The 15,286-nt window shown below is 51.6% G+C and overlaps 1 protein-coding gene across 1 annotated transcript in view; it reads right to left on the reverse strand.

The window, feature by feature from the left end:
* Positions 1-35: 35 nt before the first annotated feature.
* JAG1 (jagged 1) overlaps positions 36-15,286 on the reverse strand; it is a 34,581-nt gene continuing 19,330 nt past the window's right edge. Inside the window, exons 5-25 of the mRNA XM_006758089.2 lie at positions 14,110-14,240; positions 13,543-13,662; positions 13,006-13,119; positions 11,740-11,853; positions 11,030-11,143; positions 10,583-10,629; positions 10,106-10,279; positions 9,520-9,670; positions 8,327-8,491; positions 7,777-7,890; positions 7,124-7,237; positions 6,926-7,039; positions 6,702-6,818; positions 6,188-6,215; positions 5,659-5,744; positions 4,447-4,560; positions 3,726-3,835; positions 3,404-3,637; positions 3,063-3,194; positions 2,626-2,776; positions 36-1,824 (exon numbers count right to left, since the gene is read on the reverse strand). Coding sequence (XP_006758152.1) covers positions 1,367-1,824; positions 2,626-2,776; positions 3,063-3,194; positions 3,404-3,637; positions 3,726-3,835; positions 4,447-4,560; positions 5,659-5,744; positions 6,188-6,215; positions 6,702-6,818; positions 6,926-7,039; positions 7,124-7,237; positions 7,777-7,890; positions 8,327-8,491; positions 9,520-9,670; positions 10,106-10,279; positions 10,583-10,629; positions 11,030-11,143; positions 11,740-11,853; positions 13,006-13,119; positions 13,543-13,662; positions 14,110-14,240 — 2,902 coding nt within the window. The 3' untranslated portion in view covers positions 36-1,366. The remainder of the gene's footprint in view (positions 1,825-2,625; positions 2,777-3,062; positions 3,195-3,403; positions 3,638-3,725; positions 3,836-4,446; positions 4,561-5,658; positions 5,745-6,187; positions 6,216-6,701; positions 6,819-6,925; positions 7,040-7,123; positions 7,238-7,776; positions 7,891-8,326; positions 8,492-9,519; positions 9,671-10,105; positions 10,280-10,582; positions 10,630-11,029; positions 11,144-11,739; positions 11,854-13,005; positions 13,120-13,542; positions 13,663-14,109; positions 14,241-15,286) is intronic.

Below are 15,286 nucleotides of genomic sequence, written 5' to 3' on the forward strand. Positions count from 1 at the left end.
CTTTGATTTCCTCGCGTAAGGCAGGCAGTGTACTCTACGGCAACCTAAACAGTGATCTTACTGGGCATCTGACGGTTCAAGTATTCGACTAGCTTATTGGAATACTCCCTAAATGCAGTAGATAACAAAAATCAAACCTACGGTGGTTCAGTATTACATACGAATGGTGAAAAGAAATCAGAATTTACAAAATAAGATTCGTGTGCTTCCAACTTCACACAATTAATTTGATCATTTTAATGATATTCAACCACTCACATTTTGGCTACGTTTACATCATAACTCAGCTTGTTCCCTTAAACGGCTGTGCAGCAGATCACTGCCTGTCTCTTTTCAAGTCTAAAGCAGAAAAAAATGATACCAAAACAAAAAAACTGTTCTAGACGAATTCTGAAACTGCCTCGGTCAGTCCTGAAAACGTGTTTTAAAGTGATGCTCTAGATTCTCTAGAGTCTAGAAGGTGTTTTAAACATCTTGACGTCCAAAAAAATAAAAAAGAATTCCACCAGTATTCCAGGCACAGAAGCCCATCTACTGTCTTAAAAATAAACCATTTTCAAACACCTTACTTTTGGCTTATAGGCAACACGTAGTAAGAAAATAAGTTCAAAAAAAATAAAGCCATACACTTACAATGCTATCAAAAACCTTCAGTTCTAAACACATACATATAAATAAAAAGGAATGATGTTTTAAGGCTCTTGATTATTAAGTTAATAAATCAAATATACACAGTGATTAATAAAAAAAGAATTATTTACATAACTATACAAAAAATTCTACTTTTGACACATTTTTCCTCTTTAAATTCTTCATTTTACCCAGCAACTGCTGACATCAAAGTCCCCCCCCCTCCCGCTGCCCCCAACAACAAAATACAATAAAAAAAATAAATAATAAACTCATTTGTGATAGTTGCTGTGGTTCTGAGCTGCAAAGGCACTTTTCAAATACAGAACTACTTGTACGTCATAATAAAACCAATATACAAAAACAACTCAAGAGTCAATAAATATAAATAAAACTATGCTCCTAAGACTGCATCACCATCGGGACATCTGGCAGAAGTGGCAGCTCGAGGCCTAGGGGCCAGGCCTTCTCCTGGGCGCTGGTCCCAGACCTGTCGGCTGCAGGGACCGTGCCCCAGGGCACTGGGGCCTGGATTTTGCATAGCTGTGTGATGCAGCCCTCGATCTCCCAGGCAACCACAGAAACTACCATTGCCAGTGTAAGCCAGCTTGTCAAAACTTAAATTAACACAGGGATTCTAAGTCATCAACAGCCTCAGCCTGGCTAGACAGTTAAAGAACTACAGCCCCGCATGCCCTCGGACTCTACCTAGCGGTGGAGTGGCGCCCGCCGTCTGCTATACGATGTACTCCATGCGGTTTAGGCTCTGGGCGCTCTCCAGGTCTCTGTTGTCCTGTTTGTTTGTCCAGTTCGGGTGTTTGGCGGGCGTGCCGTTGGGGGGCTTCTCCTCTCTGTCTACCAGCGTGTACGCCGGCTGCTTGGCAAACCGGGCCTTCTGCTGGTGCTTGTCCATGTCGTCCTCCTCCACCTCCGAGTTGTGTGTCCTTATTTTGGACATTTTGGAGTTCTTGTTCTCGTAGTCCTTGATGGGGACCGTGTTGGCCCCGAGCTTCTCGATGGGGTTTTTGATCTGGTTCAGCTGCTCCCGAACGTTGTTGGTGGTGTTGTCCTCGGAGGCCGAACGGGCGTGACTGCTGGGCTTCCGCCGCTTCCGCACACACCAGTAGAAGGCCGTCACCAGGCAACAGATCCAAGCCACAGTCAGGACCGAGCTCAGCAGAGGGACCAGGAAATCTGCAAGGCAGGCCCCCAGCCAGTTACCTCTCGGAACAAAAGAACACCAGCCCTGGTTCCCCTGACCTTAGTCCCTACAAGGGGCACCATGGGGTCAGGTCCCTTTTCCCAACTGCATACTGTCAACGCACAGCTTGAGCTGCAGTGCTGGGCCCTGGAGGCCCTGACACTTGTCTCCAGAAGGACTAAGCTAAGCAGCACCCCCCACAGATTCCCCAACTTTGTGTGGGGAGAGAAGCGCAGGGTTCAGGCAAGGGGACTCTGGCTGCATAGGTAGCTCATTACAGGATATGGTTTTCAGAATTATCAGAAACCCATCCGAGCGCAGACAGCTCCAATGCCCCAAGTGGTCATGAGCCCGGTTCCTCGCCTCGCTAGAACAGTGATGCTCAGGATCGGGGGAAGGGGCATCTGGACGCACTGCAGGCCATCGAGCTGTCGATCAAGCCAGTATCTCAGGGGCTTAGGATGGGCTGCCCCATGACACCGGGACGCCGAGAGCCTGAGGCACACCGATGCTCTGTGCACAAGGCTCTGCAGGATCTGGGAACAGTGCATGTGCGACGGGGGTGCCCGCTTGTGAGAGCACAGCCTGTTGGCACGGGGAAAAGTGACCTCGGCCTCTGCCCATCGCCCTGTGACTTCAGTCATGTCCCCGGGTCTGTTTCCTCACCAGTTAAGTGGGGTGGAGGGAGCTCCTCGGGGAGGTCAGGTAACTGCGCGCCTGGTGGTTTTATTGGACAGCACGCTAGATCCATTTGGCACCCATCCCAGAAAGGGACTGTTCCCACCGGCACTCACCCGTTCTGTTCTTCAGGGGCCGCCTCTGGACTCGCACTTCCGCAACGGCCGCAATGAGGGAGCTGTTCCCGTCACGTTTACTAACGAGGTCTATAATCTTCTCAGTGATTTCCTTGATGGGGTTCCCATCATCCCGTATGTCTTCAGCAGACTGGAACAAACAAAAAAAGGTCAGTCTGCAGGGCTAGGGAACACTCCACAGTAGCTTTTCTTTCCATTTGATGTAACATTTAATTTATTTTATTTTTAAAAAATTAAAGACCTTTTTTTCCCCAATTACAGCTTCCATTCAATATGATTTTGTACTTTTATTCAAAATTACTTGAAAACACACCTATTCCAAACTCTCTTCCAAAGTATTTATTTGCTCCTGGCTAAATGAAGTTTGCTAACTACCTTGCAATAAAGCATGAAGTGTGAATGGATCTTATACTTACAATGGCCACATGTATTTCATTATTTGCCGAAGGGGAAGGCTCACAAGCTATGTAGATTGAATATTCAGCGGACACATTCTTCAAAATATTCAAATTCCTCAACTCACTGCAAATGTGCTCCGTGGTAAGACCCTAGAACAATATTGAAAAGTCCACATGAGTAAGATACTGGGAGGAGAAAGGCTGACGTTTGCTTGGAAGGAAGGTGATAGGTAAGCCACACGTTGCTGTAAGGTGCGTAAGACAGGGCCCGAGGCTAGAGAACTAAACCCCAGCATGTGACCATCCCGCCTCAGGACAAGCAGCCACACACCACCCCAACGTGAAAAGAAGCTCCTTACTGGGGACATCATCTCTTTGTTGAAGGTGAAGGTGATGTTTGCGCAGTTCTCCTGGTAATAGGGGTCAGACGCGCATTTGGTCTTCACGGGCTGGAGGCTGGAGGAGTGACACTCGCCCACACCCGTGCAGGGGCGGACGAAACACTGGTCGTCCAGGATGGGGAGGCAGCTCTGCCCGCTGGGGCACTCGCTGTGCCCTTTGTGGAGCAGGCAAGGTCGAGGGCCACACCAGACCTGGGGAGAGATGGGAGTGAGCAGCTCAGGAGAAACGCCCACCCGCTGATCCAAAACTCAGGAGACCCGGGCAGCCCCCGTGCCCTACCTTAGAGCAGGCGATCCTTCCGTTCAGGCACTGGCAGGTATTGCAGTCATCATCCCACTTGGCCCCATCGGGTATCACGCCCCCCATGGTGATGCAAGGTCTCCCTGAAACTGAGAGGTGGAGACGCTGGAGTGAAAGGACTTTCCTTACCTGTGGATGGATCTCTCGTTTCTCTACTCCCTCAGTGAGGAAGTGATTACACCCCTGCCCTCTGTCACATGACAATAGTTCCTTCCAGGAGAGCAAGTATACTTCCCTCCCCTACTGGCTTTTTGCATGGCCACGTGGCCACGGCAGCACCGGGGGATGTGTGGTCAGCAGAGTCTCCCAGGTGGCTGGAAGAACACACTGCCTCTTGCAAGCCTGCCATTCGCCAGGAAAAGAACGTGTCCCAGACACAGCTGATGGTGCCGGGAGGGTGAGGAGGGACAAAGGATAGACCTGCGCCCAGTCTACAGCACCTATCACTCTGCCCACCCTACAGACCCATGAACACAAATAAATGCTTGTCGTAGCCACAGAGTTCTGAGATGGCTTATTACACAGCATAATCACAGCTCCGAGGACATCCCAAAGTGTCCCCTTCCCTCTGGTCCCCACATGTCCCTCCGTGCTCGCCCCCTGATCACAACGCCTACTCATGGCCAAAAATGGTGACTATAGTGTCTGGAGCACCCACACACCCCAGGACACATGGGCAGCCGGGGTCCGGCCTACATACCTTCCTGGCACTTGGCGCCGCTGTGCCCCGGAGGGCAGACACACCGGTAGCCGTTGATTTCATCCACACAGGTTGCCCCGAAGGCACAGGGTGAAGACTGACATTCATTAATGTCTAGGAGAAATGGAGTTAAAGTTTAGGCTCCAAAGGGAGGCAGCACTGTTTGACTATGTTTTCACTGGCATAATAAACAAATAGGAAGGCATAGGATGTGTAAATATGAGGTAGATGGGTTCTCATCATGTAATCAGCACCCAAACAGGCCATCAGTGCTCCGAAGGCACCAGTCCCAGCTCCCCCAACCACCACTGGCTTGACTTTTAACACCTGAGAATCATTTAATTTAAATTTGCTGCCTCCCCAGATGAGTTCCTTCCTCTGCGTATAATTTCCAGGAAGGGCTGGCAATGTTCATTAAAAGGGTCAGACAGCAAATATTTTAGGCTTTGTAGGCCATGTGGTTCCTGTCACAACTACCCAACTCTTATCACAGCTGAAAGCAGCTAGACAGTGTTAATGAATGAGCATGGCTGTATGCCAATAAAACTTTATTTACAAAAACAGGCAATGGGCCAGATTTGACTCCCAGGCCGTATGTCAACCCGATTTAGAGACATGAGATAGAAACAATGCACCCTCAGTCAGTCCCAGACCAGGGGATCCCAAACACCAGCAACGCTTTAAATAACTTGGGGACTAGAACACACACACAACTATTCTGTCACTTTTGTAAAAGAAAAGGCATATAAAAAGGTAGGGGAAAGGCTCAAAATAAAGAATGAACTCCAAGGTTCCTGAAAAACGGCACTGCCTGCCCCCACGGTTTTAATCCTTCCACCAAGTCTTGGGAAAACCATTGGTGTTAGCTCTGTGCTCCACCAGCGTAGCTGTGGTTAATGTCCACTTGCCCATAATTGCATGTTAGTCACGGGGAAAAGCACACCCTTTCCTTAGGGCCTCAGAGTAGCTTAATCGTCAAGTTCTGTGGCTGGTGCCCTCGCCCCTAAAACAAGGAGGGCTGTGCCACCCATGGGAGGGCCAACGGGTACCTAAGGGTCTAGCCAGTGTGAGGTGGGCGATTAGAGAGCCCTGCCGGGCAATAAAGGGAATCCCAGATCACAGCCTGATTGCTTTAAAGATAAACAGTCTCAGGCTGAGGGGTGGCGAGGGGGGAATAAAGCCACTGGAAACCCGGCTGAGGGCAGTCCTTACTTATTCTGCAGTCAGGCCCGGCAAAACCAGGGGCGCACTCGCACCGGTACCAGTTGTCTCCGTCCACGCACGTGCCACTGTTGTAACTAAGAAGAGAGCAAAGACCACCTAAGTTACCAACCTCCTGATCCACGGCTCCGGCTGCCAGTCAACAGGAAGCCACACCTGTTGCCATCAGCGGCTCTCACCCTGGCCACACTCACTGCTGCCTGGGGAGTGGGGGCGTGCTTTAAAAACGCTGATGGTCCCACCCACCCCCAGAGTCTCAGACAGGTGTCAGTTGCATCCTGGGCACTGGGGCTTATAAAAAGCTCCCAGGTGATTCTCATGGTCAGTCAAGGTTGAGAATCAGTGCTCTAAATCAAGACGACCTGGCGAATTACAGCGTGGTCCACAGCCCAGCAGGGCATTTGTTAGAAAGGCAGGGTCTGCAGCCCATCTGATCTCCCGAATCAGAACTTTATTTTAGACAAATACCCATGCACATTACAGCCAATGTACATACAGCTTAAAAGGTGGTCACACTCACCAGGGATGAGGGCTGCAGTCATTGGTATCTGCAAAATAAAAAGACAACTTAACAGGGAAGCAGTCTTAGCCCTCAGCAAAAGCCCCGAGTTCCCTAATGCCCAAATGATAACGTCGCCGGTAACAGCAGCAGAATGCACTTAAGACCCTGCTCAATTGGAACCAGGCCTGCGCCACACTGTTCCCTTCACCGTGGGACCCATGTCCACAGGAAGAGGCCCTGGCAGGGCTGGGAAGGCGTGTGAGAATGGAAAGAGACAGGCGCTTCTCAGACGGAGCTGAGGACGAGACACCATCTGTCTCCACTTATCTCCTCCCGACTTTCTCATGCCCAGGTCAGGGCTGCATCCCATCAAGTCATTAGGACAGAGCCAGGTGATGCAAAGGCCGACATCACACAGCTCTGATGCCTCTGGTTCTCACCCCCCCTTTCCCCGAGTCCCCAGGGGTGTTAGGCTGAGCTCCCTCAGCCTTGGGGGCAGGGGGTGCATGGGGAGAGGGGGGCGGACACTCACTCTGAGTGCAGATGGGCCCCTCCCAGCCTTCTTTGCAGACACACGTGAAGGACTCGCCGTTGACCACACAGGTGCCCCCGTTGTGGCAGGGGCTCGGCAGGCAGCTACTATTTCGGGCTGTAAAACAAAAAACAGACAAGACCTAAGGATCCAAAGAGTCTGAGGGGGCAAGAGCCAGACCCCAGGAAACCACTGGCAGGTGCTCATGTGGGGCAGGAAGTTACCTATGTTACAGGTCGTTCCTTCCCAGCCCCCGGGACACATGCACTTGAAAGCATCCCCTTCATCGTAGCAGGTGCCACCATTGTTGCACGTGGCCTCGTCACACTGGCTGTCACCTGGAGGAGGAAGATGTCAGTGTGAGCCCCTGACCGGCCCCCTCCCTGAAGAGGGAGACAGCATCCCAGCCGGCGACCACTTACGGGAGTGGCAGGTCTTTCCTTTCCACCCGTTTTTACAGTCACAGTAGAAGTCGTTGACCAGGTCACGACAGGAGCCCCCGTTGTGGCAGGGGTTCTGGCTGCAGTCGTTAATGTCTAGAACCAAAGAGGAGACACCCAGCTGAAAGCACGTCCATCCGGGACCTCACAACCCATGAGAGCCACACTGTTCCCACGGCCACCTCCACCCCTGCTTTCTGCTCCGAGTCCCAAGACCAGCTGAGCAAGCCCAGGACCTGAACGCCATCACCCCGCTTCCCAGGAGTAAAGAAGCCCCCGACTAGCTCACTTCTAACGCCCCAAGTTAGGCAAGTCAGGGGCAGGCCTGACCCTCCCACAAAATTAAAATCAAGAGACGGGCAGAAATTATAATCCAAACAGAAAGGGGGCTCCTTAATTGCAAGCAGGGACATTAATCATCCCCATTACACAGTCTGACTTGAGAGTGTCTCGGCGGAAGTGCCTTCCCACTGGCCGTCCCCCACAGTAACAAACGAGAACGGGACCGGGGCGACGCTGTCCCACTGCAGGGGCAGCTGGGGTCTCCCACTCAGAGATTTCATTAAAAGAAAGGCTTCCTCTATCAACCCCCGCCCTCCACGACCCAGCGCTGTCTGTCCCAAGGGCAGACTCACTGGCTTCACAGTAGGCCCCCTCCCAACCATCGCTGCAGATGCACTTGTAGGAGTTGACACCGTCGATGCAGGTGCCTCCGTTTTTGCAAGGGTTGCTCTCACAGTCGTTAATATCTGAGAAAGAAAAAAGAAAAAAAGCAGGTCAATAAAGGACCAGGAAAGCCAGGCACTGTTCATAGGCCGCCACCTGAGGAGACAGACGCACTTGGCGGCTCAAAAATCCTCAATTCCATCAGGACTGCTTCTCAAATGCACCAGGCAGGACTCTCCTGAGCACTGTCCCTGTTATCTAATGCCCTCACAGGCTAAGCTGCTCCGCAGGTGTGGGGAAGAAATTCCGGCAGAAAGCGAGACCACCCGAACTACAAGGATTCCAGAACATTCTAAGATGAATGTGCTGAAGGCGAGGCGGCATCCATGATCAAAAGTTAAACACACTCAGTCTTGTAGATCCTGGATAGAACTGCAAACCTTCACTCGTCTCCATGGAAACAACTTAGACACAAATGGCACCCCCCCAAGCTGGGCAGAGGCAGGGAGAGGGTCTTACTTTCATGGCAGTACGTCCCGGTGAAACCTTTGTTACAGTCACACGTGAATTTTCCTCCCGACTGACTCTTGCACTTCCCATGGGGACCACAGACGTTGGAGGAAATATACCGCACCCCTTCAGGCGTGTCGTTGGAGGCCATGGCCACCGTGCAGCTGTCAATCACTAGAAGACACACTCGGGATCAGACTATGGCCGCTGACCCACAGGACATGGCGTTCTCATGCCAAGGACGTACGCCAAGCCTGCGCTCCTAGTGACAGGCGCCTTTGGTAATGAGGGTAAGGAATCAAGCGGCACCTGGGGGCCAAGCCCCTGGCAGCATGCCACGTCACACTGTGACAGCATCAGATGCCAGGCCAACGGGAATGTTTAAATTCGAGTTTGTTAAGGGCATGTTTTCCCGATGTGGCTAGCAAAGCCTATGTGCCTGAGGCCCCCTCTCCTCCCACCCGGGACGTCTCTTGCAGTGGTTCTCAACCTGTGGGTCGCGAACAATGAAAATACATCCTGCATATCAGATATTTACATTACGATTCATAACAGTAGCAACATTACAGTTATGAAGTAGCAACGAAAATAATTTTATGGTTGGGGGTCACCACAACATGAGGAACCATATTCAAGGGTGGCGGCATTACGAAGGTTGAGAACCACTGCCAGCTCGTCTCCCCACTGCATCGTGCTCAAGGTGGGCTCTGAAGGACACACTTCCAGAACCTGCAAGGCTGTGCCCCATTCAGCAGCCATGCGCCACACATGGCTACTTAAATTTAAACCATATGAAACTAAGTAAAATAGAAGTTTCTAGCTGCACGAGTTACACTCTAAATGCTCCACTGGCCACACGCCCGTGGCCTATGGCTGCTGTGCCTGACAGCACAGACACGGGACATTCCACTGCCACAGGAGTCTTCCTGAGAGTGCTGCTCTGAGGAATTTGTCTCAGCATTGCAGATCAGCCCACCCCAGACGAGGAATGCTAAGTGAGCTTCATTCTCTCCCCTGGGCTACTTGCAGGCATGGTTCTCCCACAGGCAGGCCCGACTCGATTGCTTCCATGTGTGCTGACTTCCCCGAGCGGTCAGATTAGGGGTTTGATCTCCTTACTTATACCAGTTCCCAGAGTATGAAGGGGCAGTGACAGAGGAGCGAGCCTCGGACACAGGCCAGGAGCCGGGGGAGGGAGGTACCTTCACAGGGGGTCGTGCGGCAGTGGTCTTTAAGGTGGGAGCAGTTCTTGCCTTCGTAGTCCTCGGTACACTTGCAGAAATAGTCGCTGGCACGGTTGTAGCACTGGGCACCGTTCTGGCAGGGGTTGGGCTCGCAATAATCTATGTCCAGCTGCAAGGAGCAGGAGCAGGGCAGCAGGAGAGGAAACAGGAAGACAAAGGTGTGATTATACTGTCTCAGGGCAGCGGACACTGGAATCTGACCCCTTCATCTGCTTCTGTCAGAACAGCCTGCATAACACACAGCTAGGTCCTAGAGACTGTCCAGGTGGACACTGGAAAGAGCAGAATCAGAGAGGGCTGAGTGGCAGGGATGAAATGGACAGGCTACTGACACTACCAAGAAAACCACTCCATCTCTCTCCACCAGCGTTTGTCTAGCGGAGATCCCTAGCCAATGAGAGGTTAATAGATTTCACAGAGTCAAGAGTGGAGTGAGGGGAGGGGGGAGAAAGAGAAGAGAAGGGAAGGAGAGGGGGAAGCAGGGAGGGGGGAGCAGGAGGAGACTCCCTATAAAAACTCGGCCAGAGGCTCCAGCACGGCTCACCTGACAGAGGTTTCCAGAGAAACCAGTGGGACACAGACACTGGAATCTGTTGATTTCATTCTGACAGTGACCCCCATTCAAACAGGGGTTGCTGGCACATTCATCGATGTCTCTCTCACAGTGGTCGCCTGCATAGCCAGGTGGACAGATACAGCGATAACCATTAACCAAATCCTGGAAGAGGAGAAGGAGGGGGAGAAACACAGGCTTTCTTTCTATGTATCCACAACACAGGGCTGTTGCGGTTTAGCACAACTATTGAGGCTCAGCTGATTCACTAGACTAGCCAAGGGCTGAGCCTCTCAAGACGTGGCTTGGAGATGACTCCCGAAGGCTGGGGTAACTCGGGCCCAGGGGAAACTTCCAGAGACTCACTTTCACCTGCATTTTTAAACCTCCCGAGCTCTCCCAGGGTCACATCAATCTTAAGTTGGCTTTTGATCATTAAGGTTTCGATTTAAGTGAAGATTTACATACCCGACAGGTGGCGTCATTCTGACACTGGCCAAGGCAGTCATTAATATCTAAAAGACAACAACAAGCCATCATATTAAAGAGGCAATTTACATTGAAATTGGGCTTAATTGAAAAGCCTTCTCCGTCCAAACAGATAAACCCTTCAAATCAGATTTCCTGTGCGCTTCCAGCGAGATAAGGTTACTGCCCTGGGTGGGAACCCTCCCTCATTCTCCCAAGACTGAGCTGGTGAAACTTCACCTTGTTTTAGCCATCTTATCAGCATGGGGCCCTTCCCCCGGCTAATGGCCCTGATAAACGCCATGTTTCCATTTCTGCACTGATCACTCCCTCCTCTAAAACATTTCCTCCACCAGGTGTTCCTTTTACCACCCGAGTCTTCCTCCATGGACTGGCAAACGCCTTCAACACCCATGTTTCATGAAAGTCACAATCAAAGTCACTCACTGATCTCACAGTTCTGGCCCATCCATCCTGGGAGGCAGTCACAGTAGTAGCTGGCAATCAGATTCTTACAGGATTTGGCATTGACACAGGGTTTGGCCTCACACTCATTTGCATCTGAAAGAAAATGAGGATGAGCAGCGAGGAAAGGAGTTGTACTCCCCCAGGTCCCTTCCCTCCCCCAAACACTGCCCCAATCATTTGTCTAAAATAGGAGACAGTTTAATAAGCTAAGTAACAGATCCTAGGTGCCCTCTCTTTTGAGCCTCAGATCCCTCTCCCTAGTCATTATCCAATAAGGAATGCTAATGGGTAACTCTGGCTGCTGGTGAACAAGGGGCCCCAGCAGAACAGCAGAAAGCCACCAGGCATTTCTGCGCAAAACCTGGCACCGCCTAGTTGCTGGGATTTAAATGTGGCAAAAAGAATGCAGACAGCTCATTCCTCATGAGATCATCCCCGTTTGGAGCCCAGCTGAACACTCGGACAGACGATTGACATGGTTCAAGGAGTCCCACCACTTTCCCACAGGGCCTGAAAGAGCTCGGCCATTTGCATTCGAACGCCTTCTCCCAGGCCGGCCGGCCGGCTGGACTCTCGATAATAAATTACTTTTCAAGTATGATGTGTGCAGACCCACACCGTGGGCCACCTCTCACCTGCCTCAACGGCTCTGATGATCAAAGCCAACCTTGGGGCAGGCACTTGCTTACCTAACTGGCACGTTTTGCCAGTCCACTGGGGTGGGCACACACACTTAAATCCATTAACCAAGTCCAGGCAGGTGCCCCCATGGGAACAGTTATTTGGAGAACAGTCATCAATGTCTGAGAAAAATGGAAGAGGGTTGGCAATTTAATCTCAATCCGTTTGACAATTAAGACAATTTAATACCACACGAGGGGCCTTCACTGAACAGCCAGACACCTGCTGTAAGGGACTGATTTTAGCTTTAAATCCCCCACTGCCCCAGATCATTTAATCCCCAACCTAAGCAGGCAGGGATCCCCAGAGTATCAACCCCTGGGCTATTTTTAAAGAAAAGTTTCATCATGGCTCAGAGGAAGCTAAGAACAACTAAGGAAAAAGAACTCTTCTTTCATGGTGGAAAAGCTTAGTCTTCGTATTTGCTCAGAGTTGTCCCAAAACAACATGCCTGGGGGCCCCACGCCCCACTTCTGCACTGCACTGTGGAGGCCTCTTAACCACTCATCCACTGCCCACTTATGAGGCTCTCTCCGTGAATTCGCTCACCAAGTCTTCACAGCCCCAGGAGATGGGCACTGCCGCTAGCCCGTTTAAACAGGGCACGGGGAAGTTCTGTGGTCAGAGTCCCACAAGCGATGGGTGGAGGCCACGGTGTCAGCCAGGCCATCCGACCCCAGAACCCACATCCTCAACCGTGCTGCCTGCTGCCCTCGGGGTGCTGATGACAGTGGTTTTCTCTGGCCTGGCTGCACCTCAGAAATCCATGGCTTGTTAAAGGATATGACTCCCTAATTCCGAAGGGAAACTGGGGGACACGGAGCACCGTACTGTCAAGCACTCAGTGGCTCTGATGGGCAGCCCAATATGGCAGCCATGCTGGCTCTATAGCCCGAGTCCCTCTTTCAGGGCCACCTGCTCTCATGACAAAATTCAGGGGTGATGACCTCCCCTGCAGAGAGATGCTCCGTGATTCTATCTGGAGGAGCAGAGCTCCAGGGAGCACATGCAAAGTTAGGAGCTATGCCGGGAGCCCATTTCTTCAGTAGCAGACACGTGTGCTCACTTAGCAGGGAGGATGGGGGGACTTCCAAGGACAAAGGCCGGGAGCTCAAGCCATACTCCCCACCAGACTGCAGGCTGCATGCATCCCCTCCTACCAGGACACCCCCTCACCAGGACCTCACACTGAACCACGAGCCCAGGTATCTGCCCGACCCGGAACCTCCACACAATGACCCTCTAGAAAGGACACAGGCCAAAAGTTGACTTACTTGTGGAGCATGTGGGGCCGGTCCAGCCCGGTGAACACTCACACTCAAACCCCAGGGAAGTCTCCTTGCAGCTGCCCCTGTTGTGGCAGGGATCAGAGAGGCAGGCGTGCTCCGCTGCAAAGACCAGGATGGCAATCAGCCAGGGACGTTACCTACACCCTCTCCCCACGCCCAGACCCCACACCCGGGCCACCAGCTCAAGGTCGTTTCAAAAAACTAAAAGCAAGTGTGTGATATAAGCCTGCTGTGTCTGGGGAAGAAAGGAAGTCATCTCTCTCGCTATTTCCAGCCACATCCCTAGGCATCTTAGAGTCGGGGTCGTGGCATCACAAACAAACTGCCTCCCACGGCCCATGTGCATCACCCAAAACACGGGTGCGACCTGAAGGAAGTTTCAAAGACCCACAGGACTGCTGAGATGGCAAATCTTCACTTTGGAGGATATGCCCATCTTTTTATGAGTCCTTAAGTGTATTTTTTAAAGCCGAGTTACAAAATAATTAAGCGAAGGGCTCTCATTCCGCCTGGACCACTTACCAATCTCACAGTTGGGTCCTGAATAGCCCTCAGGGCAGGAACACTGGTACTTGTCAGGACCCGTGTTGCTGCATGTTCCCCGATTGAGACACGGCTGGTGAGTCCCACAGTAGTTGAGATCTGCCAAGAAGATCCCAAAGAAGTCAGTGGCTCAGCGATGTAAAGACGGCCAACCCGCTGCACTTCCGGTCCCCTTCTTTTAAATGCCGGAAGTCATGAGTAAGTCACGGGGGCGTAACGCCGAAGAGTCGATAACATTGTATTAACGTTGTAAGGGGGCAGATGGTCACCAGACTTATTGTGGGGACCATTTCACAATGGCTGCAAATCACTGTGCTGTACACCTACTACTGCATGTCAATTATCCCTTAATAAAAAAAAGGAAAAAAAAAAACCCAAAACTGGAGCCTAAAGGCAAATGTAAGCAGATTCCTGATTCATAATTTAAAAGACACCCTACAAATAAACGTAAGGAAATAATAAAGCCAAATGACTGCCATCCCACCCCCAAGACTTGATGCTCCTTCCCCAACATCCCATCCTCAGGGGCCCCTCCCCAAGGCGTACCTTTGTCGCAGAGCTGTCCACCCCAGTTGGTCTCACAGAGGCACTGCCAGGGCTCGTTGCAGGTGCCGTGGACGCACCCCGGGTGCGGGATGCATTTGTCACAGTACAGGCCCTGCCAGCCATACTGGCACCTGGGGACAGACAGCACACCCTCCTTTAGTCCCTACAACATTCAGGGAGATCGGTGCCATTACCAGACCAGGCTGCGGAGCGCAGGGTTTTTTCTGTTTTGTTTTTGGGGACAGGATTTTAGACTCTCATGGTTTGTCTGGGGCTCCCTCTAAACAAACATTTTCATAGTTGGGCCAAGGTCCCCTCCCAGGCGACGCATGACAAAGGGAGGGCTGTTCGGGGAGAGAGGCCAGTGTGGGGCTGCCCTGCATGCACAAAGCCACTCTTCTCAGGCTCCCAGGAATGAGCCGAGGGTGGAATAAATCAAGCCCAGGGCTGACTATAGAGGGAAAGGAAGGACTCTCTGGTGACAACAATAGCCATGTGAAAGTCTCCGCAAACACAGCACTTTGGGCAATTTTACACAGCAGCTTGGCTCAGCCCTTTGTCTAAACAGTGAGTCACGACCCCAGCACACAAAAATGCAACAGGACACCAAGTGCGGCAGGAAACAGCCTCACGATGAGGCTTTATGGAATCAAACAAGGAGGGAAAGGGGCGCCTCTTTTGGCATAGAGGAGGGTAGGATCCCCAAACCCGCTCCTGCAGGGAGGGTGAGGGAAGCAACAGCTCTCCGAACCAATTCCGTAGATAATTTATGACCCACGACTATGGCTGCTTATGCTAATTTATGTTATAGTTATTTTTCACTTTGCCAAAAAAAAAAAAGGTCAATTCAGTTTATCTACTATTGGGGAAGGGAGTTGAGTTACCTTTCTAAGCGCCTCATTAATCGGACTCTTTCGAGGCCAAATGGTGCCTTTGATCCCCAAACAAAAACACAAACATAAACCTTCACCTGGGATGGGAGAGAGGGCAGGGTCTCAACCACTCCCCCCTCAAGTTTCAAGCCTTCTGAAACTTTAACTGCCTTCTCAAAAATCAAGCTTTCAAGCAGGAGGGGGGCTGGGCAGGCCTGAGGGTGGAAGGAAGGTAGGGTGAGGCAAGTGTTTCCAGACCAGGACCTGGGAAACGGCATGGTCGGAACCCCCTCTCCCCGCCCCCC

This window comes from Myotis davidii, unplaced genomic scaffold (assembly GCF_000327345.1).
Source record: "Myotis davidii unplaced genomic scaffold, ASM32734v1 scaffold32, whole genome shotgun sequence".
Classification (NCBI taxonomy): Eukaryota; Metazoa; Chordata; class Mammalia; order Chiroptera; family Vespertilionidae; genus Myotis; species Myotis davidii.